This window comes from Canis lupus, chromosome 2, assembly GCF_011100685.1.
Source record: "Canis lupus familiaris isolate Mischka breed German Shepherd chromosome 2, alternate assembly UU_Cfam_GSD_1.0, whole genome shotgun sequence".
Lineage (NCBI taxonomy): Eukaryota > Metazoa > Chordata > Mammalia > Carnivora > Canidae > Canis > Canis lupus.
Window position 1 is genome coordinate 76,786,380 of NC_049223.1, and position 26,021 is coordinate 76,812,400.

The 26,021-nt window shown below is 42.5% G+C and overlaps 1 protein-coding gene and 1 pseudogene across 8 annotated transcripts in view; one reads left to right on the top strand and one right to left on the bottom strand.

The window, feature by feature from the left end:
* The first annotated feature begins 5,615 nt into the window (after positions 1-5,615).
* Positions 5,616-26,021, top strand: part of USP48 (ubiquitin specific peptidase 48) — an 84,480-nt gene continuing 64,074 nt past the window's right edge. For 3 of the 8 annotated variants that reach the window (XM_038531695.1, XM_038531700.1, XM_038531701.1), the window contains exon 1: positions 5,616-5,879. In XM_038531695.1, the coding sequence (XP_038387623.1) occupies positions 5,746-5,879 (134 nt within the window). In that variant the 5' untranslated portion in view covers positions 5,616-5,745. The remainder of the gene's footprint in view (positions 5,880-26,021) is intronic. The other 5 variants (XM_038531698.1, XM_038531694.1, XM_038531696.1 and 2 more) reach the window with 2 other exon arrangements.
* Positions 19,587-19,773, bottom strand: LOC119876079 (annotated as a pseudogene).

The following is a 26,021-nucleotide window of genomic DNA, read 5'->3' on the forward strand; positions in this document are numbered from 1 at the left end:
ATGGGACTCGATCCCAGGTCTCCAGGATCACATCCTGGGCCGAAGGCAGCGCTAAACCGCTGAGCCACCAGGGCTGCCCAAGTTTTTATTTTAAAATAGCATTTAGAAAACCAACAGAGGAGGAGGCAGCAGCAAAGAAGACAGAAAAGGAATTGCAGCTGAGGAAAATGGAAAACCAGGAGAGGATAATGTCCAGAAACCAAGAGAAGGACATTTCAGGATGGTAGGAGCAGTGACTGTAGAGAGCTGAGGACTGAGAGAGGACCCCTGGATTAGGTAACATGGAAGCTAACCTTGATAACGTAGAGGAGTGATAAGGTCAAAGGTCATAGGCCAGATCGGAGTTGGTTGAAGAGTGAATAGGGGGGAACTGATCCCGGGACTCCAGGATCATGCCCTTGGCCAAAGGCAGGTGCTAAACCTCTGAGCCACTTAGGGATCCCCAAGGGTTAAGTATACTGTTAAAGTGAACTTCACCTCTTTTTACTTTTTATTTAAAGATTTATTTATACTAGAGAGAGAAAAAATACACATACACACACAGGCATGTGAAGGCAGGGGGAGGGGCAGAGGGAGAGGCTCCCAAGCAGACTGTGCTGAGCTCAGAGTCCAATGGGGTCTCAGTCTCAAGTCCCCAAGATCATGACCGGAGCCAAAGTCAAGAGTCAGATGCTCAACGAACTGAGCCACCCTGGCATCCCAGATTCTCCTTATGTCTAACAGTTGTTTCTTCCGGACCTTCCTTCTAGGGTCCTTCCCCTGTTCCCAAAATGTATTAGGTGAAGGAGCAAGCCGTGTGGCTGTGCACAAGAGAGTTCCAGGCAAAGCAAGCCGCCAATGCAAAGGTCTTGAGGCAGAATGGTGCTTGGGTAATCATGCACTGGGAGGAAGGCAGGGTTGGTGGAGCAAAGTTGGGGTGAGGGAGAGTGGTGGGAAATGAGGTCTAGGGGTTAAGTTGCAGAGGAAAGGGCCCTTGTTTATTATTAAGGGAGACAGGAAGTTTAGAAGGTTTTTAAACCAAGGAGTGTCCATCTGGCTTATGTGCAGACTACAGAGAGGCAAGGGTGAAACCTGGAGTCCAGTTAGGAAGCTTTCTAATCCAGGTGGGACCAGGGTGGTAATGGTAACTGCAGAGTGGTTGTATGTATTTTGATGGCACAATTGACAAGATTTGTGAAAGGACTGGATGGGGGTGTAAGAGAAAGACAGGTTAAGCCTGCCTCTAAAGTTTCTGGCAGGATAGAGTTGCCACCTGCTGAGATGGCCATGTTTTAGAAGGGTATTTGGGGGCAAATGCAAGTAGAATAAGGTAGGTTTTGGACATGTAAAGTGCAGAATACCTACTGCACATTGGAGATGCCAAGTAAGCAGGAGGGGATATACAAATCTGGCATTTTAGGAGGAAGGTCAAATCTAGAGAAATGAATTTGGCAGTCATGAGCACACAGCTGGTATTTAAAGCCACAGGAGGAGATCAGATCATCCAGGGAGTAAATGTATTAGAGGAGCGGTCCAAGGACAACCCTATGCCACTCAAATTTACAGATGAGAGAGGAGAACGGACCAACAGAGGACACTAAAAAAGAATGACCAGTGAACCATGGGAAAAGCAGGAGAAAGTGGTGTTCTGTGACTTAAGGAAAAGGTTCCAGGGCAGAGGGTGAAAAATGAGTCAAAAGCTTTGGATAGGTCAAGCAAAAATCAAGTGTGAGCCTACCAACAAGATTTCACAGTGTGACCTTCATATGAGTGGTTGTGCGGGTATTAGAGGCAACAGCCTGATTTGGAATGGGCTTACCGGGGATAGGAAGAGGGAACTGGAGAAAAGTATAGACAACCCTTTCTGGTTTTGCTATAAAGGGAGCAGAGAAATGGGACAGTAGCTTGAAGGGGATGTGGGGGTCAAGAGACGGTTAAACTTGGGAGAAATCACAGCATATTTGAATGCTGACGAGAATCATCCAGTAGAGATTGAAAAATTCATAGTGTAGGACAATATATCCCACAAGACTCAAATTCCTGTCTGCTGTTATGGCATGTATGTCCCTGATGGATTAGAAATCGCCTAAAAAGCATGAAGTTGAATAAAAGTCAAAATAGCTGCACCAATGCTTCGGCAAAGCTCAATTTTAAAGTAACTTTCTTCCCTCTTCCATAAACCTCCCCTACCACCCTAAAGACAGGATGAGGAGGCTGGCAGCACAACACAATTCCTTTCAAAACCAGCTATAGCCTGTATTTCCCTATAAAACACCCTAGCCCCTTCCTCTGGGAGGACTTCCAAATTTTTTTTTTTTTTTTTAAGATTTATTTATTTGGGAGACTGAGAACATGAGCTGGGGGAGGCAAAGAGAGAGAAGGATAACATTCCCCGCCAGGCTTGGAGCCCGCTATGGGTCTCAATCCTAGGACCTGGGCACGATGACCTTGAAATCAGACACTCAACCTACTGAGCCCCTACAGGCCCCCTCGAGGGCTAGTAGTTTTTGAAGGCCGTAGCCCGCTGTGGGGCCTCCTTTGCCTGGCAAAGCAAAAAACTATTGTTCCTCTTTATCCCTAACTCTGTCTTCCTGTTATATTTTGGCTCTGAATCATGGAAGTCTCTTTTCGATAACACATCTAAAATGCAATACAGTTGACTCTTGAACACAGATTTGAACTGTGTGGGTCCATTTATACTTTTCTCGATAAATACAGTACTATTTTTTTTTTAAATAATTTTTTATTTATTTATGATAGTCACACAGAGAGAGGGAGAGAGGCAGAGACACAGGAAGAGGGAGAAGCAGGCTCCATGCACCGGGAGCCCGACGTGGGATTCGATCCCGGGTCCTCAGGATCGGGCCCTGGGCCAAAGGCAGGCGCCAAACCGCTGCGCCACCCAGGGATCCCTAAATACAGTACTATAAATGTATTTTTCTCTTCCTTATGATTTTCTTAGTGACATTTTCTTTTCTAGCTTAAGAATACAATAAAAAGGGGATCCCTGGGTGGCTCAGCGGTTTGGTGCCTGCCTTTGGCCCAGGGCGCGATCCTGGAGTCACAGGATTGAGTCCCACGTCGGGCTCCTGGCATGGAGCCTGCTTCTCCCTCCTCCTGTGTCTCTGCCTCTCTCTCTCTATCATAAGTAAATAAATAAATATTAAAAAAAAATACAATAAAAAATACAGTCTAAAATACATAGAACATACAAAATGTGTTGTTATCGATAAGGCTTCTGGTCAACAGCAGGCTATCCGTAGTTATGTTCTTGGAGAGTCAGAAGTTATACCCAGAATTTCCACACCACCGGGGGTCAAGGTACAGCACATGGTTCAAAGGTCTACTGTATATTAAAAATTGAAGCCATCTCTCTTCTAAACCTGCTGCTGCTTCTGTAGTTCCTATTTTACTAGGGATAAACTCAACTACCAGGTTAGAAAACTGCATAGAGTAGTGACAGCATGGTGACTAAGATCACTATTTCATCATGTGCCAAGGAAAGGGCTATGACCCAGAATTGAAAGTCAAATAACAAGGTGACTAGACAAAAAAAAAAAAAAAAAAAAAAACCAAGGTGACTAGACACTGATTAGACCAACATCAAGTTATAGCAATTCCACATCCTAAATATCTTTCAAATTTGTCTCCTTATGCCATACCTATTATGAAATAGGACTACCTCCATTTTGACCTTAGTCTATACCTTCTAATTAAATTTGTTCGTTTATCTTTCAACTCGTGCAAAAGACCCTGAGGGCAAAGCATCCCCTGATGTGAGCCAAACTATCCCCTCAAGCCACAAGGACTGCCCTGGGCCAGCAAGATCCAGAGTGATCCAGGTTAAGATGGATGTGACCTTCACTGCCCGCCTGGATGTATTGAGCACTGTCCCACATATTCCTTATATAAACCTGGACGTATTTTCAGCACTTGGGAGACATTCTTGGAGACACTAGTCCACAGTGTTCCCGGTGTCGGCCTCACTGATATAAACTCCTTTCTTATTTCACCACTACTCATGCTCCTGCTTTGGATTTTGTCAATGGTGAGTGGCTGCACCTGGTCTGTATGGGTCCCCTAGAGCCCAGGTGTTCTGAAACCCCAGCCTAGTTACATCTCCCCAGTTGAGGCCTTCATTATCTCAGACCTGTGTTACTTCAATAGTCTTAGTAGAGGTTTCTCTGCCCTTGACCTTGGCTGAGACTGAGGAAGCCGTACAAAATGCAAATCTGCACTTTTATCTCTCACCAGCTTTAAACATTTCAAGGAATCTCTTAGATAAAAGCAAGGTCTCAGCCTGCTTCTCATAGCTTACTTCTCCCTGTCTCAGAATTTGTTTTCTGACACCAAGAAGTTTCTTCTGTGCCTTTTCTCTTTGTGGTTCCCTTTTGTAATGGTGCCTTCCCCGCCCCGCCCCCCCCCCTTCCTGGCTAAGTTCTACTCAACTTTTAAAGATGTACTTAGACAAAAAAAAAAAAAAAAAGATGTACTTAGAGATAAGGTCTTCCGGTAAGCCATTTCCCGAGTCCTGCAAACTTCCAAGGCTGATAAGGGGATCTCTCTTTCTACTGCACTCCCCTCGCCCACCCCCCAAAGGCGGGGACCACGTCTTATCTACGTCATGCTTTCTGCAAATGTTTGTCACTTTAAGCATCAAGTCCAAGGTTATCCAGCTGGTAATTAGTGCTTAAACCCCCGGCGGGCTCTCATTCAAATGCAAAGTCCCCCAAAATCTTCCCTCTAGCAGTGCTTTTAATAGTTTGCAAAACACTTCGATGAGGCTAGTCTTCATATCCTGGGGCAAGACTTGTAAAGAGGAAATGTTTCTAAACCCGGGAGCTTCAGGAAAGTACTAAGCAGTCATCAAGAAAGAGAGAACAGCAGCCGGGAGGGTCGGCCAGCTGCAAAGAAGACCCTCCCAGCCTGAAAAACCGCACCCAGCAGCCCTCACCCGAAGCCCCCTCCACCTCCAGGACTATAAATCCCAGCATGCCTAGCGTCCAGTGAGTGACAGCACGCAACGCACGCCGGGAAACGTAGTCCAGCCCTAGTTCAGGAAAAGGCCAGAACGTCCCGTGACGTCAGGAGGGCTCGGGAAAGGGGTCGGAACCGGTCCAGGCTCAAGTTTAATCATTTTGTAGCGAGCCGGCCCTGGTTTTCTTTTCTCTTTTTTTTTTTTTTTTTGGTGACCCGGTTTCAGGTCCTACCCCCGCAGTCCAGCGGCCCTATGTGCGTTGAGTAGCTTCTCGCGTGACTCCTTCAAGGTTAAAGGGGAAGTAGCAGAGAGCAAGAATAGGCAGCCTTTTGCTCTCGACGCGCCGACTCGTTAGGATAGTGGTACTCAGGACGCTGGCCTGTGCGAGAGCTGAGACGCTGCTTCCCCAGCAGCGCCGGTGAGGACGTGGCAACACTAGCTCGAGCGGCCGCTTCCTTTTCCTCTCGGCGCGTCCGGCGAGAGGCGCGAGGAGGCGCGAAGGCTGCTGGGAACGCGCATGCGCTCACAGCGGCGGAGAGTACACCTCCAACGTCTCCGGGCGCGGGGGGTGTCGGGTGTCGGCGGCGGCGCTTTGCGGCCGGTCGTGCGGGTCGGGCGCGGGCGGGCGGGCGGGCGCGGCGGCAGTGGCGCGCACAGGTGATTGACTGGCCAGCTGGCTGAGGAATCGCCTGGTCCCGGTTGCTGGCAGGTGGCGGAGCCCACTTGGGCGGCGGCAGCGGCGGCAGCGGCGACGGCCCGGCTCGGGAGGCGCTCCTCGGGCCAAGGCCATGGCCCCACGGCTGCAGCTGGAGAAGGCGGCCTGGCGCTGGGCGGAGACGGTGCGGCCCGAGGAGGTGTCGCAGGAGCACATCGAGACCGCCTACCGCATCTGGCTGGAGCCCTGCATCCGCGGCGTGTGCAGGTGAGGCCGGCGCACCGGGGCCTGGCGCCCGTCTGGCTCCGGACCTTGGAAAACTGGGCTGGGGCCCGGGGGTCTCGCCGGGGGAGAGGACGAGGAGAGGACGGCGGGCGGCTGTGCGCTTCCAGCGGGCGCGGAGAGGGGGCAAGGCGGAGGCTTCCTTCCTCCTTGACGCGTCCGGGCGACCCGGGCTCGCCGCTCGGAGGTGATGCTGCTGAAAAGCCCTTTGGGAAAGGTTCTGGCTTCTTATCTAGAAGATGGCGGTGGAAATGGTTGCAGGCAGGAGCGGAGAGCTTAGCAGACGTTGTTGGCTGTTGCATGTTGGCCACGGCTCGGCCTTTTCCATTGTAGGAAGGGAACTTGGAAGCGAGTTTCATCCCCCGGTATCTTTTATTACTGTGGACGCTGGGCTTGGTCACCTTCGTATTAGTTTTGGAGACGGCAGGTTTAGAAAAACGTCTGGGCAGCCTACGTCATCGGTACCCTTCACCCCCAGTTGACCTCCCCTCTCTCCGTTCATCTGTTTTAGCCCTTTTTTTTTTCTTCTTTTTTTTTGGGGGGGGGGCAGGGGGTTGCGTTCCGAGTGCGCCACTTGACCCAAGTTCGAAGTTTGAGCTGTGTTGGTTCTGCCCTTCACGTCTGCTCAGCCCCCTTGAACCTTTGCCTTGCCTTTTAGTTGGAATTCTCAGGCATTGTTCCTTGTCTCTTCGGATTTCTCTGCCTTCTTTTAACGCGGGAACTATAGTTTTTTTTTTTTTTTTTTCTTCTTCTGGAATGTCTTGTTGAATCGACTTGGCCGAGCCGGGCATGCTCAGTAGCCTCACTTCAGCAGGCGTTTAGCAAAGGCTTTCTGGAGTTTTTACACTCCGCGGCGGGATCCGGAAGGCATGGAAGTCCAAGGTCTCAGCTCTGGAATTTATAAAGTCGGGTTTGAGAAGTGATTCCAGGTAGGGAGCTTTCATAAGGCAAACGAGTAATTCCGAGCTCTGGGCGTCCGGCTCGCTAGGAGGGCGCATCTGACTCCCAACAGTAAGTACTGGCATGACAAGAGTCTGTGCGTAATAGAATGTATGAAGTTGCAGTTAGTTTCTCAACGTAATTAGATTCCAGAGTAACCAAAGAAACAACAACAAAAAACAACAAAACTTTTACACTGTTGCGATCCTGATTTTTTTTTTTTAAACACAGGTGAAGGAGTAGAAATGGGCTGGAACCACTATAAGAATAATGTCAGTTTTAAGTTGCAGTTGCAAGGTTTATATCCAAGCAGGGGTTTTTTTGTTGTTGTTGTTGTTGTCGTTTTGTTGTTTTGGCATTGAGATAGAATTCATATATTGCGTGATTCACCCATTTAAAATGTACTGCCCAGTGTTTATTTGTATATTCATTCACAGGGTTCAGCTATCACCACAATCTTAGTTTAGAACACCCCCCCCCACCACCGCACCCCTAACTCTTTAGCCGTTAGGTTGGCACTTGCCCATCGCTGTGCACCACCACCCCAAGCTCCAAGCAACCACTGATCAACTTTCTGCCTCTAGATTTGCCTGTCTTGGACATCTCATGTAAATCGAATTATAAAACAGGTGGACTTTGGGGGATTCCTGGGTGGCTCAGCGGTTTCGCGCCTGCCTTTGGCCCAGGGCGTGATCCGGGGGTCCCAGGATCGAGTCCCGCCTGGGGCTCCCAGCATGGAGCCTACTTCTCCCTCTGCCTGTGTCTGCCTGTGTCTCTGCCTCTCTGTCTCTCATGAATAAATAAATAAAATCTTTTAAAAAGTCTGTAAAATATGCAACAAAACTTACTAAATGTATAATTAAGTGGCATTAAATACCATTACAAGTTGTACAGTTGTCACCATTGTGTAGTTCTAGGGCTTTTCCATCACTATAAAAGGAGACTATCCGTTACACTTTGCCTTTCCCTCCTTGCAACCCCGGGCAACCACTGATCTTTCCATCTCTGGGTTTCTGTATTCTAAATATTCCATATAAATGGAATCCTACAATATAGCTTTTTTGGTCTGGCTTTCACGAAACCTGTTTTTCATTGTCTTCCATGTTGTATTATTGATCAGTACTTTTATTCCTTTGTGTGGCTGAATAACGTTCTGTTTGAATATATACCATATTTTGTTTACTCATCAGTTGATGGACTTAAACCCCCCCAACCTTTACTGAGAAATAGTTGACAAATAGAATTGCCTATTTTTTTTTTAATATTTTATTTATTTATTCATGAGAGACAGAGAGGCAGAGACACAGGCAGAGGGAGAAGCAGGCTCCATGCAGGGAGCCCAATGTGGGACTCGATCCCGGGTCTTCAGGATCACGCCCTGGGCCAAAGACAGGCACTAAACCGCTGAGCCACCCAGGGATCCCCCAGAATTGCCTGTTTTTAAAGTGTATTTGATAGACCTATGTAGTGGAATGAGTACTAAGATCAGGGTGGTTAAACACATGTCACCATAATAAACTCGATGAGCATTTTTGTTATATCCATTTGGCCTGTTGTGCTGCTATGAATATTTGGCTCAAGTTTTTATTAGAATACTTGTTTTCAGTTCTTTTGGGTGTATACCTAGGAGTGAAATTGCTAGGTCATGGTAATTATGTTTAACTTAGGAACTGCCACACTGCGTTCTACAGCTGCTGTGCCATCATTTTAAATTCCCACCAGGAATGTATGGGGGTTTCAGTTTCTCTCCATCCCTTGCCAACATATGCTATACTTTCTGTTTGCTATCCTCGTAAATTTTTTTTTAAGTTTTTATTTATTCATGAGAGACCCAGGGGGTGGGGGGCAGAAACAGGGAGAAGCAAGGCTCCATGCAGGGAGCCCGATGCAGGACTTGATCCTGGAACCCCAGGATCACACCCTGAGCTGAAGGCAGGCGCCAAACCCCTGAGCCACCCAGGGATTCCCCCATCCTAGTGAATTTGAAGTGGCATCTCGTGTTTTTGGTTTGCATTTTCCTAAGGACTAATGAATTGAACATCTTCTCATGTGTATGTTGGCCATTTTTCATTTATTGCCGAATAATCCATTTTATGTATTTTCCACATTTATATATCCATTCATCAGTTGATGGACATTTGGGTTTCCACTTTCTGGCTACTATGAATAATGTAGCGAAGAATATTTGTGTAGGGGTTTTTGTATGGATGTATTCATTTATTATCTTGGGTATGTATGTAGGAGTGGGATTGCTGGGTCATAAAACGATGTTTAACATTTTGAGGAACTGACAGATTATTTTCCAAAGTGGCTGTGCTATTTTACAGAGCATGAAGATTCCTATTTCTCCAAATTCTTGCTCCTGTATTTTTTTTCTCGCAGCCATGCTAGTGGGTGTAGGTGGTATCTCATTGTAGTTTTGATTTACATTTCCCTGCTGAGTATAAAGTTCAGCATCTTTCATGTGCTTCTTGGCCTTTCGTGTATTTTTGGAGAAATTTCTCTTATAAAATCCATTTTAAAATTATGTTTTTCAGGTGTTTTTGTTGTGAGTTTTAAGAGTTCTTTATTAGATACAGGGATCCCTGGGTGGCGCAGCGGTTTGGCGCCTGCCTTTGGCCCAGGGCGCGATCCTGGAGACCCAGGATCGAATCCCACGTCGGGCTCCCAGTGCATGGAGCCTGCTTCTCCCTCTGTCTGTGTCTCTGCCTCTCTCTCTCTCTCTCTGTGTGACTATCATAAAAAAAAAAAGTTCTTTATTAGATACAAATTCCTAATATTTGCAAATACTTTCTCATTTCTCTGGGTTCATATTTTTGATGGTATTGTTTGTAGTAAAAAAGCTTTTAGTTTTGTTGTAGTTCAGACTGGTCTTTTTCTTTTTTCTTTTTTTTAAAACTATTTATGATAGTCACACACACACACACACACACACACACAGAGAGAGAGAGAGAGAGAGAGAGAGAGGCAGAGACACAGGCAGAGGGAGAAGCAGGCTCCATGCACCGGGAGCCCGACGTGGGATTTGATCCTGGGTCTCCAGGATCACGCCCTAGGCCAAAGGCAGGCGCTAAACCGCTGCGCCACCCAGGGATCCCCATCCACCTGTTCTTAATTGATGTTCAGTTCAGCGGCATCTTCTTTCTTAGTTGGTTCACGTTTAAAGACTTAAGAGAGTGCTTGTGAGTGCCCAGGGAGGGGCAAAGGGAGAGGGAGAATCTGGAGCAGACTTCCAACTGAGCAGAGCCCAACCTCCTCCATCCCACGACCCAAGATCATGACCTCAGCCGAAACCGAGAGTCATTAGCTCAACTGCCTGAGCTGCCCAGGTGCCTTTAAGGCCAATTTAAAATATGCATAGTAAGCTGAGAGGATGGTACCCCCCTGAACCCTCTCCCTCATTACCCAGCTTTAACTTGTTAACTGATGATCTCAATCATTTGTTTTATTTTCACTGTATGTTTTTTTATTTACACAATTTTAAACTACAAATTACCAATTTTATGCATCTTATTTGTTTAAATAGGTATTTTTTGTTCTGTGAAACTTGAGTCTATTTTTGTTCATGATTACAGATTTTTCTGCTAGCATTTTAACACTCGGAGAATACTTAGTCCTTAATTTTTGTGCAAAGTCAAAGCCCCTCCTTAATCTCAGGCTAACTAACCATTGTTAAAACAGTATAAATAGGGACACCTGGGTGGCTCCATAGTTACATGTCTGCCTTCGGCTCAGGTCCTGGTCCTGGAGACCTGGGATGAAGTCCTGCATCGGGCTCCCTGCATGGAGCCTGCTTCTCCCTCTGCCTATCCCTATCCCTATCCCTATGCCATTCTCTCTCTCTCATGAATAAATAAAATCTTTTTTTAAAAAAGTATAAATATTGGTATTTTTTTATCTTTTAAATTCAAAAAAATTTTAAATTCAGATATTTAGTGACTTATACCTTCCTGGAGTAAATATTCTTTTATTCAACAAATAATTTTGGCACTTACTATGGGCTTGTTGTAGTAGTCTAGACTGGCTCTGGGATAAAGCCCCAGAAGATGCATTTCCTTCTTTCAGGTGCCATGTATTTTACAAATAAAGCAGAATATGATTAAACAATGTAATTGTTTTAGAAAAAAGAGCAGTCACACTGCATACTTTTTGCAACTTGTTTTTATTTGATAACATTTTCCATATTAGTGGATCTAGAAAATTTACCTTATCTTTAATACGTATGTAATATTTTCTGTAACTGTAGATGTATTATAATTTAACCATTTCCCTGTTGATGGACCTTTGAGTTTTCAGGTTTTGATACTATATAGACAGTACTTCTGTGAACATCCCTCTATGTATCTTGGTTGAGTGAATGTTTTCACTTAGGTTGTAAGATGAGAAAACAGAAAAAGGTCACTATAACTATATACAATTTTGGTAGGCGATAAAAGGTTATACTGTTTAACACTGCATCCTATATTCACCCTATTTCCCACTCTAGCTAGGCATTCTTAACTGCAAACACCAACGTTAATAGTGAAAAATAGCAAGTTATTTTCATGTGCCTTTTAATTTTTGCTAGTGGCATTGAGCATCTTTTATATATGTTGGCCATTTGTATTTTTCCTTTGAATTTTGTGTCCGAATTGATTGTTTTCTTACTAATTGTCAAGAGTTTGAGTATTTCTGCTGAACATCCTTTTCCTACATTTTTTAAAAGATTTATTTATTCAGAGAGAGTGAAAGAGAGGCAGAGAAGCCGACTCCATGCAGGGAGCCCGACATGGGACTCGATCCTGGGTCCCTGGGATCACACCCTGGGCTGCAGGCAGCGCTAAGCCGCTGCGCCACGGGAGCTGCCCTTTTTCCTACATTTTTTAACTTGACTTCGTGGTGTTTTTTTTTGTTTGTTTGTTCCTTTTGGTACATTAAAACTCATGTTTATGTTGTCAGATTTATCATTGTTATTAAGGTTGCTGGATTTCCCCATTCCAAGATTATAGAACTATTCACTCATTTTTTAAAAAAATGTATTAAAGATTTATTCATGAGCAAGAGAGAGAGGCAGAGACACAGGCAGATAGAAGCAGGCTCCATGCAGGGAGCCTGACCTGGGACTTGATCCCAGGTCTCCAGGACCAGGCCCTGGGTTGAAGGCCGCACTACCAGGCAGCACTAAACCGCTGAGCCACCTGGGTTGCTCTCATGTTTTAATACTGATGGTTTTATCCTGTGTATTCAATCTTTGTGCTCTACAGTTTAATTTGATTTAGGGTGTGAGATTTGGATCAAGCTTTATTTTTACTTTTTAACCAAATTAGCTACTCAATTTTCTCCACTTATTTATAAGATTTTTATTTATTTGTGAGAGGGAGAAAGCAGAGACCTAGGCAGAGGGAGAAGCAGGCCCAAGGCAGGACCCCAGGATCAGGCCTTGAGCTTCTGGAAGGCAGACACTTAACCGCTGAGCAACCCAGGTGTCCCGGCTACTCAATTAATTTAAGCCATTTATTGAATAATCTAGTCTTCGCCCTGTAGTTAAAAAGGCCACCTTTATTATATGACAAGTTATTATATGTACTTGGGTTTGTTTCTCACCTATTGATTTGACTCAGTATCTTGGTATTATGACCCCAGTTCAAATTACTTAGTATTTTAAAAATATCTGATAAGGCAAGACCCTCTTAATTCCTCTTAGAATTATTCTACTGTTCTTAACATACAGAAATGAACACAAATCATAAACATTACTCAAGGTGAATTATCACAAGGGGAACATATCTGTATCTACCACCACGGTTAAAATGTTGCTGGCATTCCAGAACACACCCATCTTGAGTTTATTGCCTCTCACTGGTTATTAACATCCTCCTCAAGTAACCACTACCCTTACTTTGGACACCAGAGACTTTGCCTATTTTGAACTTTGTATACAATTAATTATACATTGTAGTTCATTCTGTGTCTGGCTTTTGCTCAGCATTGTGTGATTTGTCCACATTTTGGGTAGCAATGTGCTCATTTTTAATGCTGTGCAGTATTTCATTGTGTTACAGTATACTTTATCCTTTCTGCTGGTAATGTTCATTTGGAATTTTTCCAGTATTTGGCTGTGAGGAATAAAGCTGCAGTGAGCATTCTTGTACATATATTTTGGTGCCATATATAGACATTTTTTTCGTTATATGCCTTTTTTGATAAAAGAGGACTTGCTGGGTCATAAATATTTAGCTTATTAGATAATGCCCAAACTTATCAAAATGATTATATTTATCACATTCAACTTTCATGAGTACTATGTGAGAGTTCATTTGCTATGTATTGTCACTATGATCATTTTAATTTTAGCTATTATGGTGGGTGTTGTGGTATCTCATTTGCAGTTTTAATTTGCATTTCTCAAATGACCAATAAAATTGACCTTTTCGTATTCAACTGTTCACATATCCTCCAATGAGTTACTTTTTTAAGCCCCATTAACAATTTTTTCATTTATTTTTTAAAGATTTGATTTTTTTTTTTTTTTTTTAATTTTTTTTTTTTAATTTTTTTTTTTTTTTAATTTTTATTTATTTATGATAGTCACAGAGAGAGAGAGAGAGAGAGAGGCAGAGACACAGGCAGAGGGAGAAGCAGGCTCCATGCACCAGGAGCCCGATGTGGGATTCGATCCCGGATCTCCAGGATCGCGCCCTGGGCCAAAGGCAGGCGCCAAACCGCTGCGCCACCCAGGGATCCCAAAGATTTGATTTTTAGGTAGTCTTCTCCATACAGCATGGAGCTCAGACTTACAACCCCAATCAGTCATGCTGTCAACTGAACCAACCAGGTGCCCCACCTTATATATATATATATATTTTTTTTAAGATTTTATTTATTTATTCATGACAGAGGGGGAGAGAGAGAGAGAGAGAGGCAGAGACACAGGCAGAGGGAGACGCAGGCTCCATGCAGGGAGCCCGACGTGGGACTAGCGCTAGAAGGCAGCGCTAAAACCGCTGAGCCACCAGGGCTGCCCTAGCATCTTTCGAATGAACCATAAGTACTGATTACAGTATAGTCCAGTTTATCAGTATCTTTCTTTGTGGTGATTGCTTTTTTGTGCGCATCTTATTTAAGAAATCTTTACCTTCCTCTAGGTCCTAAAGATACTATCCTCTGCAAAGTTGTATTTTCTTTCAGAATGAGATTTACAGTCCGTTTGGAATTATTTTATTCTTGTCATTTGGGCAGTAAGGGCCTGGAAGAATTTAAGGGTTTCCTGTTATTTAGCAATGTAGACTTGTTGAATGACTACTAGTTGTAAAGATCTGTGATAGAAAAAGTAGAGGTTCCAAGGAAAGGGAGGACATACATAGGGGAAAAAATAAAAATTAACCAAACGAGACATGCTTTTTGTGAATCTCCTATATTTCTCCTGGTTTACAGGGTAACGATTTAATTATTAAGAAAAATTTTTTTGTATTTGGGACAATTTTACAAAGGAAATAGACGAAAAAATTCATGGATTTAATTCGTTTTCTGTGTAACATTAAAAGAAATCCTTTAACTTTTTAAAATTTTTTTTTGTAAAACAAATTGAAATTTAGAGTCCAGGATGGCACAAGATGCTTTTCTTGTGGCTTTATTTATTTATTAATCCTTAGCTGATGTGAGTTCCAATTTGAGAAGTATGGATAAGCTAAAATGAAATGTAGTTAACAATGGGCTTCTAAGGAGTCTGAGCTCACTGCTAACTTGAACTCCTCTCAAGTAAAAGCCACCACCCAGAGAAATATGTTGTAATATTTTTCGTAGTAATCCCTTTTGATTTTTCTGCATGTACATAATAAAAACAATGCCATCAAAAAAAAAACCCACCAAAAAAACAATGCCATCATGTTTTATGTGCGTTTTGAAAAGTTACTTTTGAACTTAATACTAAGAGTCCCCAGGGCATTACAGAGTTTATAAAATACTAATTTCTAATCGTTGAATATATTCCATTTTACAAGCCTGAAAGTATTTTTCCTATTTGCATTTGCCTACTTATTCTCCTTCTCCCCTTCTACTAATTTCTTTAAGTTTTTTAGGAGCTTCCTTATAAGGAAGTATTTTTTTCTATTGTTCATTTTCTTAAAATAAAAATTGTAGAAGTTTTATGAAGATTCCTTTTTTGGGTAAGATTTTATTTATTTGAGAGAGTGAGCCAGCAGAAGGGAGAGAGAATCTGATACAGACTCCCTGCTGAGCTTAGAACCTAATGAGAGCCTCCATCCTATGACCCCTGGGATCAGGACATGAGCCAAAAGCCAGAGTTGGACGCTTAACTGACTGAACCCCCCAGGCACCCCAAAAGTTAGATGAACATTCTTAAGGTTCTTTATTTACTCCCATCATCTTTGTACAGTACCTGAATATCCCTGTCTTTGTGTCCTTGCCATCGAGTATGACATTTTAAAGACTTGTGAGTTTAATAATGTATCAGTGAAGTTGGAAGGTATTTTTTTTTCTCCTTTTTTAAAGATTTTGTTTATCTATTAGAGTGTGCACAAGTGGGAGTTGGGCAGTGATGGAGGGAAAGGGAGAAGCCCCACTGAGCAGGGAGTCTAATGTGGGGTTCGATCCCAGGACACTGGGGTCACCACCTGAGCCAAAGGCAGATGCTTAACTGGCTGAGCCACCCAGGCACCCTGGAAGGTATTATTTTTTTCAAACATGAAGCCATTTCCCAAATTGTATAAAGAAATGTTTCAAGTCGTCCTCCTTAGAGAACTAAATCCCACTGTAAGAGGGGAAAATTCTGAATTGTAATGGTTCACTAAGCCTATCCACATAGGGAAAGAGTTGATTTGCCAGTCAGCCCATCCTCTGTCTTACCTCCCAGGGTTTTTCCTTTAATACCAATTAGGCGGAAAGTAGATTCATTAGAAAGTAGAGTCATAGTATTTCTGAGTTGGCTCACTTTTTAAATCCATTTTGCTTGGCTAATCTCTTTCTCTAATAGAAGTTTGAATTTCAGGCCAACTGATTTAATATGCTTATTACAAGAGTATTTGGTAAATTGGTAATTTTTATAGGGTGCAGTGTTTGAATCCCAATTTAGTGAGGTATAACTTAGGGTTTGGAAAAGGAAGATTTTTCACTTTTGTTAGGTGGTAGAGCCTCAAAGGTTGATTGGATTCTAAAACTTAGAGTACATACTTAATTTTAAAAAATATCCAATAAACTATTTAAAGGATGGCTAACACTATAGGACAACTTCCATCTGGAATATTTAACGTAGGTTTGGTGTTGAATTTTATTGACTTTGTCAGTTGCGTCTCAAACTTTTTTTGCCTAAGTTCTAGAAGAGGGGCACACATACCAAGGGACCTGGTTATAGTTGTTTTTTTATTTTTGCCTACCTGGTGTATGTATAATACCCTGAGACCTTGATACAATAATGCCATGAATAAAAACACTAACATTTTCAGTCATTAGAACCTGGAGTTTAGATTATCTTGTTCCTCGTTTATTTTCACTGCTTCAGGAAAATAGGTACTTTAGTAACATAAGTAAACAAGTTTGCTTGGTAAAAATTTAAAGTAAAATAATTTTATGTGAATAGTTGACAGTCGTATAGTTTTATAGGAAAATGATTTTCATTTTTATTTCTAGGTATTTTGTTAGGAAAATGATCTTTAAAAAGTATGCATTGAGGGATCCCTGGGTGGCGCAGCGGTTTGGCGCCTGCCTTTGGCCCAGGGCGCGATCCTGGGGACCCAGGATCGAATCCCACATCGGGCTCCCGGTGCATGGAGCCTGCTTCTCCCTCTGCCTGTGTCTCTGCGCCTCTCTCTCTCTCTCTGTGACTATCATAAATAAATAAAAATAAAAAAAAAAAGTATGCATTGAGAATGTGTATTCCCATGGCTGCCCCCATCATCCCATTCTTTCATATCCTCTGTAAGGAGCAACCTTTTTCTGATTCTTTTCAGTGTTCATAAAAGCAGCCACAGACATTTTCTTAGACAACATAGCATTGCATACTGTTCTATACTTGTGGAGATTTTTCTATCAGTAATTAAAAGCTTCCTAGTTTTTATTAAAGGAGTTGAAAGCTTTATAGACAATTGAGGTAAAAGTATACATTGAAATGTTCCTGTTCATTCAGGTTTTTCAGTAGATTTTATTTTTGTGTTTTGTATTTAGGGGCTCCTCTTTGGTTTTTGTTTCAAGTAGGCTCCATACTCGATGTGGGGCTTAAACTCCTAACCCTAAGATCAAGAGTTGCATGCTCTTATTTACTGAGCCAGCCAGGTGCTCCCTAGACTTTTTTTTTTTTTTTTTTAGAGAAGTTTTAGGGTCACAGCAAAATTGAGTAAAGTACAGAGCTTTCCCATGTACCTCCTGCCCCATACATGCCTAGTTTCTCCCACTATCAGTGTTCCCTGTCAGAGAGTTTCTTCTTTTTTTTTTTTTTTTATTTTTCTTTTTTTTTTTTAAGATTTTATTTATTCATGAGGGAGAGAGAGAGAGAAGCGGAGACACAGGCAGAGGGAAAAGCAGGCTCCAAGCAGGGAGCCTCACCTGGGACTCTAGGATAATGCCCCGGACTGAAGGCGGACCGAAGGCCGTGCTAAACCACTGAACCACGAGGGCTGCCCACATTTGTTATTTAGAGATGGAGGGAGGGAGGGCCAGAATCTCAAGCAGGATACCCCTCCTCGCCCCCCAGATCATGACCTGAGCCAAAATCAAGAATTACACAACAAAAGCAACTGAGCCACTCAGGTACACCCAGAGGGTTACATTTAAGTCCATGAACACCTGTTCCCTCCTTATTAATCACCCAATGTCTATGGTTTTTTGTTTTTTGTTTTTTTAATTTTAGGTTTTTTTTTTTTTCTCTTCCAACACTCAGTTACTTAAACTGGTGACACCTGGGTGGCTCAGCAGTTGAGCATCTGCCTTTGGCTCAGGACGTGATCCAGAGTCACAGGATCAAGTCCCACATTGGGTTCCCCACAGGGAGCCTGCTTCTCCCTCTCCCGGTGTCTGTCTGTCTCTCTCTCTCTTATGAATGAATAAATCAATAAATAAATCTTTAAAAATAATAATAAAAAAATAGTAAACTCTACACTCAATTTGGGGCTCAACCCAAAACCCAGAGATCAAAATTTACATGCTCCTACAACTGAGCCAACCAGGTGCCCCAGTATTGTTTTCTAATACTGGAAAAAAATGTGGCATATGGTAATATTCCCATTCTTTCCTGCTGGACTTTTTTTTAGGTTTTTATTTAAATTCCAGTTAACATGCAGTGTAATATTAGTTTCAGATGTACAATATAGTGAAATAATTGAACTCCTTAATCCCCATCACCTATTTAACCCACCGCACCCCCTGTCTCCTAACTTTCTGGTAACCTTCACAATGTCTGTAGTTTACATTAGGATTTGTTCTTGAGTGTGTACAGTCTGTGGGTTTGGACAAATGTATAATGACCTATCGGCCATTATAGTATCATGGAATAATTTTCACTGGTTAAAGTCCTCTGCCTTGAGCATTCATCCATCTCTCCCTCCTGCCATCCCATAACTATATTTTTACCGTCTCCATAGTTTTGCTTTTTCCAAAATGTAATATAGTTTAAAATAGCACATAGCCATTTCATACTGGCTTCTTTCAATTAGTAGTATGCAGTTAAGCTTTTTTCATGGCTGGATAGCTCATTTCTTAGTGCAGTATATTTCATTGGATGTACCACAGTTTATCTGTTATCACTTACCCTTTATCACCTACTTAAGGATTTCTTAGTTACTTCAGAGTTTGGCAATTAAGCCTAAAGCTGTTTTTTTTTTTTTTTAAGATTTTATTTATTTATTCATGATAGTCACAGAGAGAGAGAGAGAGAGAGAGAGAGAGAGAGAGAGGCAGAGCGAGAAGCAGGCTCCATACACTGGGAGCCCGACGTGGGATTCGATCCCGGGTCTCCAGGATCGCGCCCTGGGCCAAAGGCAGGCGCCAAACCGCTGCGCCACCCAGGGATCCCCCTAAAGCTGTTTTGTAAAGATTTGCAGGCAGGCTTTTGTGTGGACAGGTTTTCAACCCTTTTGGATACCTACCCAGGACCACAATGAGCATGATTTTTGTATGGCATAAGGAGTATGTTTGAAATTTTAAAATTTTCTGGTATTCTGCCAATGTATATAAAATAATTGCTCTTGTGATACAGAAATTTGTGAAATGAATTCAGAGAGGTAGATGTTAAGGACTGACAAAATATAATTTTTCTTTTTTTTTTAAATTTTATTCATGAGAGACACAGAGGCAGAGACATAGGCAGAGAGAAGCAGGTTCCATGCAGGGAGCCCGATGTGGGACTCTGATCCCAGGTCTCCAGGATCCCACCCTGGGCCAAAGGCAGGCGCTCAACCACTGAGCCGCCCAGGTATTCCAAAATAGAAGTTTATATAGTATGGCACGTGTTCTAGGGATAAGCTTTTTTAAAATAATTTTTTTAAAGAAATTTTATTGAGAGAGATAGTGCGAGTGCACAAGCAGGGGGAGAAGTAGGACAAAAGGGAAAGGGAGAAACAGACTCCCCACCGAGCAGGGAATCAGACATGGGACTCGATCCCAGGACTCTGGGATCATGACCTAAGCTGAAGGCAGATGCTTAACTGACTGAGGCACCTGGGCACCTCTAAGGATAAGCTTTTGTACAGGCTACAAATTTAAATCTTTTAGATATTCACTGTTTCATGAAGAGTGATGTAGAAAACCATCTGAAGATTCAGTTTACTACAAAAAGGAACAGACTTTCTGATGTCTGAAGGGATTCATACTTGAAGATACCCAGAGAGCAGGTGGTGTGTTGGGCATTCTGCAGACAGAACTGTTTCAAATCTGCAAGCTGTCTGGGAAACCTTCACTCCAGAAAGAACTGTTGAACCACTTACTTAGCAGCGATGCTGGAGGAACCAGACATGGTGCCTGCGAGAGTGGGGCAGGTTCAACTGTGTGGGGATCAGTGGAGTCGTGGGTCCGCTGGGACAGACCATGGAGCACCCCAGAGGGTGTTTCATTTTGTAAAACTGAACAGAACACCAGACTGTCTTTTCATAGTGGCTGTATCAATTTGTATTCCTTCCAGGGACCAAAGTTCCTGCTGATCCACATCCTCACCAGTGTTTGCTATTGTCAGGGTTACGGATTTTGGCCTTTGTAATAAGTGTATGGTGGTATTTACTTCGTATTTCCTTGCTGTCACATGACAGGGAGCATCTATAGTGATGTGTCTAAGATTTTTGGCTCATTTTTTGAAATTGGGTTGTTTTTCGTTATTTTTGTGTTTTAAGAGTTCATTGTATGTTTTGAACAACATCCTTTATCAGATGTCTTTTGCATATATTTTTCTTTTTTAAAAAAAATTTATTCATGAGAGACAGAGGCAGAGACAGAAGGAGGCTCCCCTCAAAGAGCCATATGAGGGACTATCCTGGATCCCCGGATCACACCCTGAATGGAAGGCAGGCACTCAACGGGTGTGCCACCCAAGCGTCTAATTTGCATATATTTTTCTCTCAGTCTGAGGCTTGTCTTTATTCCCTTGACAGAGTCTTTCATAGAAATTTTAATTTTAATGAAGCCCAGGTTATTTCTTTTCATGGATCCTATAGTGGTGCTATATCTAAAAAATCATCACGAAACCCAAGATCATAGATTTTTCTGCCTAAGTTATCTCTGAGGAGTTTTATTGTTTTTTGTTATTTATGTCTGTGATCCATTTTGAGTTAATTTTTGTGAAGGGAGTTCACTAAATTTTAATATGTAATCACCAGCCTAATCAATAGAACATTTCCATCACCCCAGAAAGTTCCTTCATAATTCTTTTCCACCTAGTTCCCATCTCCCTTTAGGATCAGAATCATGATTCTGATTTCTTTCTACATAGATTAGTTTTGTTTGTCCTTGAACTTCATATTGATGGACTCTAGCTTTATTACCTTATTTGTCGGGATTCTTTTGCTCAACATCACACTTTTGAGAATCACCCATGTTTCATGTGTCAGTAGTTTTTTGAGGGTGAGGGGTGGAGGGGTATTTTATCATAATTTGGACGCCTGGGTGGCTCAGTGGTTGAGCTGCTGCCTTTGGCTCAGGGCCTGATCCCCGGGGTCAGGGATCAAGTCCCACATTGGGCTCCTTGTGGAGAGCCTGCTTCTCCCACTGCCTATGTCTCTGCCTCTGTCTGTGTCTCATGAATAAATACATAAAATCTTTAAAAAAAAGAAGTTATCCTAATTTGTTTGTTCTGTTGGTGGACATTTGGATCATCTACAGCTTTTTACTGTTTAAGTAAAAATTGCCTATAAACTTTCATGCATAGTGTTTGGATATTTGCATCCATTTCTTTTGGGTCCTCTTTCTACATACATTTACATTGTATGCTATATGGATTTTCCATAGCTTATTCAACCAGTTCCCTATAAAGGACACTGGGCTTATTTTCAGTCTTGCTGTTAATAACAATGCTTCAATATATTACTTTTATTTTAAATTATTTTCCATGTGTGCAGACAAATCTGTGGAATAAATACCCATGTGGGATTACAGGCTGTCAAGGGTAAGTGCATTAATAATTTCAATAGATGCTGGAAATTGTTCTCCATAGAGATCATTCCATTTGTTAGACTCAGTAGCAGGGTATGAGAAACTGCCTGTTTCCCCATGGTCTCGTCAGGCTCTTTGACTTTGCCAGACTGATAGGGGAGATGAGACATATCTGGGATGGGGCTAGGTTATGCTGTGGGAATAAATAACTCCCCAGTCTCAGTGACTTAAAACAACAAAGGCTTATATCTGAGCTAAGCTATGTGTGGATTACAAACTGGAAGTAGGTTGAGTGGAGGTGAGGTGGCTCCTCTTAGTCACTTGGATAACTGACACTGGGTAATAGCCGCCATTTGAAACACTCTCTGTACCACTGGAAGGTTTCAGTGTCCTGAAGTTAAATGCAAGCCTTAAAATTACACACATCATTTCTGCTCACAAATCATTGCCCAGAGCTTGTTTCTTGGTCCCACCAAAGATCCAGAAGGTAACTAGGAGGAGAGGATTGGTAGGTAAAATGCTCTTGGTGGTAACCAATTAAGGTGTCTCAGTCTAGTTTCATTTTGTGTTCCTCTTGCGGCAGAGGTTGAATGTCAGGGCCATTTGCATAGTTTTGAACTTCCTGTTAGGTCATTTCTGTGTTTTTATATTTTTAGTTTATCAGTTCGTAGGAGTTCTTTATGTAATGAGATTTTTGTGTGTGTGTGGCATGAGTTGCAAAACTTTTTCAGTTATTCTTTTTCTGCTTTGCTTATATGTTTTGTATACAGAAAGATTTTTTTTTTTTTTTTAAGATTTTATTTATTCATGAGAGACGCAGACAGAGGGAGAGCAGGCTCTGTGCGGGGAGCCCAATGTGGGACTCGATCCCGGGACTTAAGGATCATGCCCTGAGCCAAAGGCAGATGCTCAACCCTGAGCCACACAGGCATCCCATGGAAAGTTTTTTAAGATTGAATTAATGTAACTTTTATAGCTTCTGAGTTTTGAATCCTAGAAAAGTCTTTCTCATGCCAAGATTATAAAGAGATTTGTTGATGTTTTCTGTGTTGTGGTTTCAATAAACATTTAAGTCTTTGAGTCATTTGGAATTTGTACTGAAGCATGCTGTGAAGTGTGTGCCCAACTTGATCTTCTTCCAGATAGCTACTGCTTGTCCCAGCCGCTACTTATTAAAAATTCTATCTTTGAATTCCCTCCTGATTATCCTTTTAGGGGTTTCATTTTTGAATTTTTGCTCTAATCCATAGTTTGCTTGATTTGATGAAATTCTAATCATTGTATAAAACTTAAAATCCATGAAGAGGCACCATGTGTATTCCGTGGCTGAGAATAATGGGAGGTGACGTGTGTAATGAAGTTTAAAAGATTTTATTTATTTATTCATGAGAGACACAGAGGCAGAGACACAGGCAGAGGGAGAAGCAGCCCCCTTCGGGGAGCTCAATGTGGGACTCCATCCCCGGATCCTGGGATCAAGCCCTGGGCTGAAGGCAGACGCTCAACCTCTGAGCCACCTAGGTGTCCCTTTTTTTCTTCTTTTTTACAAGCAGGAGCTAGTACCTTGAGGTTCTCCCTACTGCCTTTCAGTTTGAAATCATGATGATGGAAGGAGGAGGGGCTCTCTTCAGGGGTCTGGTAGGCTGCCCTTTGGCGACTTTTGACCCTCTGCTTGGACACTGAGCTATACTTCCTACAAAAAGATTTACTGACATTGTCTTAATTATTTGCTTTGAGGGTTTTTTTTTTTTGTAACTTGCCCTGAGAAATTGAAAACTTTGGATGAATGGCTATTTAATAGCAGCTTGCATCTTAGTGGGATGAAAGAGATAAAACTTTTGGGTACAGTCTAACCTTAGGACTCTCAAAGGAAAAAAGCTACTACAGAGCCAGTAACCTCACCTTAGAATGGTAACTGCACATTACAAAACATGGTGAGCAAGGATACTGAAGCCTTGTCTGTCCTGTTTGCTGCATGCTGATTATCTCTTGGATCCTTTTGGTCAGATTTCAGAATTTCAGATGAATATCAAATTGTTAGATGAGGGGCGTGATCCCGGGATGCTGGATCCAGAGTCTCACATTGAACTCCTGGCGGGAGCCTGCTTCTCCCTCTGCCTATGTCTCTGCGTCTCTCTGTGTGTGTTTCTCCTGAATAAATAAAATCTTTAAAAAAAATTGTTAGATGAGGGAACATTTCCCGAATTTCTAGATGTGAGTATTCTCAAAATATTTATTTCCATTCTTCCTTTGTTTTTTAAGGTTTTATTTATTTATTCATGAGAGAGACAGAGACCTAGGCAGAGAGAGCAGCAGTCTGATGCCAGACTCCATCCCTGGACCCTGGGATCACACCTTGAGCCAAAGGCAGACACTTCAACCACTGAGCCACCCATGTGTCCCATCCATTCTTCCTTTAAAAGAAAAAAGGTTTTAAATAATCCTGCATTCATAAAAACCTGATTTCTTTTTTCCCCTGACTCCCCTCACCAAAAAATGATCAGTAACAAGTGCTATTGATTTGAATTCTTACCTGTACTAACCTCTTATTTCTCATTCTCATTTGTTATCTCTTCTATTGTAAAAGCATCCCCTTTAAATTTATCTTGGTGTATCCCCCCGCCCCCGCTGCTGTGCATGCACACACGTACATGAGAACACGAGTCAAGAGATTATACTTTGAAAAAAATCTCCTATTAAAGAAAAATAACTTAGAGGCTTAAAATTTGTTAAGCAGCAGGAGGAGGGGCACCTGGGTGGCTCAGTGGTTGTCTGCCTTCCATTCAGGGTATGATCCCTGAGTTCTGGGATCAAGTCCCACATCAGGCTCCCCTTGGGGAGCTTGCTTCTCCCTCTACCTGTGTCTCTGCCTCTCTCCATACCTCTCATGAATAAATAAAATCTTATAAAGCTCTTCTTTTTCTTTTTTTTTAAATTTTATTTATTTATTATAAATCTCAAGAGTCACAGAGATAGAGAGAGAGAGCGGCAGAGACATAGGCAGAGGGAGAAGCAGGCTCCATGCACCGGGAGCCCGATGTGGGATTCGATCCCGGGTCTCCAGGATCGCGCCCTGGGCCAAAGGCAGGCGCCAAACCGCTGTACCACCCAGGGATCCCTCTTTTTTTTTTTTAAAGAATGTTGTTCATTGACAAAACTTGGGGAATCTTCAGGTGATTCTTACAAGTCACTAGTAGGCATAATTAGAGGATCTTTTAAAAAGTGCAAATCTGATTATTTTTCTTTTAAAAACCTTATGCTGGCTCCTTGTTGCTTCCTGGATGAAGTCCAAACTCTTACCACATTTTTTTTTTGCAGTGTTCTGTGAACTAAGCTAGCCCCTGACTTCTACAGCCTCATTGTTCCTCCTGCCTTCTCCAACAGCTGCCAGTGGCAGGAAGACTTCTTCATGCTGGAGCATGGCAGGAGAACCTGCATTTATGTCCTCTGGCTTGCTCCTCCAGCCTTCTTTGTCCATAAAGCTCTCTGCTGCAATGATCTTTAGTCCTCCTCCCACATGGATTGAGTTCCTGAGCGCCCTGGAGATGCTCACCTTCACAGCACTGCCACCCTTCCTGTGGCATCTCAGCTGCGGAGCTCCGTGCTTGATGCCACACCGCATTTGTCTCTGAAGCTCTTTTACCTGTCGCCTCATGAGCTCTGAGCCCGCTTTTGATGCTTTTGATGAGTTGGTCTTTCATTTCAGGATGCTTAGGCCCTATAATTATCTAAGCATCTGGTGATAGAATGTGTCAACCTTGTGAAGTCTGGTTGCTTTTATGAGAGGGTAGGTTTGGTTCTATAAAATGATAGTGTTTACTGTTAACTCATGTTCGTTGTGACCTATCTAGTAGACATTTATTGATAGCAGTTTGAAACTGCCATGCAGCAGCCCTTTGAGCATCCTGGTCTCAGTCAACATCTAGGACCCAGAGCCTCTTCCAACTTGTTTGCATTAACTTCTGCTCTGGCTAGAGGTTAGAGAAGCAGAATGGTCTTATTGCCATGTGTATTACTCAAATGTTTTATAAACCTGAGGCTTTTTAAAGGATTTTATTTATTCATGAGAGAGACACAGAGAGGCAGAGACACAGGCAGAGGGAAAAACAGGCTCTATGCAGGGAGCCCTATGTGGGACTCAATCCTGGGACTCCAGGATCACACCCTGGGCTGAAGGCAGGCGCTAAACCACTGAGCCACCCGGGGATCCCCTAAACATGAATTTCTAAGGGGATTCAAATTAATCATGAATTACCAAAATATAAAGTATCTGTCAAAATTTGGTTTGGTGTTCCTGATATTTGTGATAACAAAAACTGGGGTAAATATGACTTGACACCAGTTTTGGTTTTTTATTTTAAGTAAACTATACCCCACACATGGGCCGCAACTACCACCTTGTGGTCAAGAATCATATGCTCTACTGTCTGAGCCAGCCAAGGACCCAGAGGCTGATTTTATATATATCTATACTTATCTATCTACCTAAGCTTTAAATGCCATAATTTCCCTTACAAGCACTAATTTAGTTTTATGGTTTTCAAAGTATATTCTAATTTCTCTTGTGAACTCTTCTCAAACTTTTTGAAAAATATATAAAAAATATCACTCCTGGAGCACCTG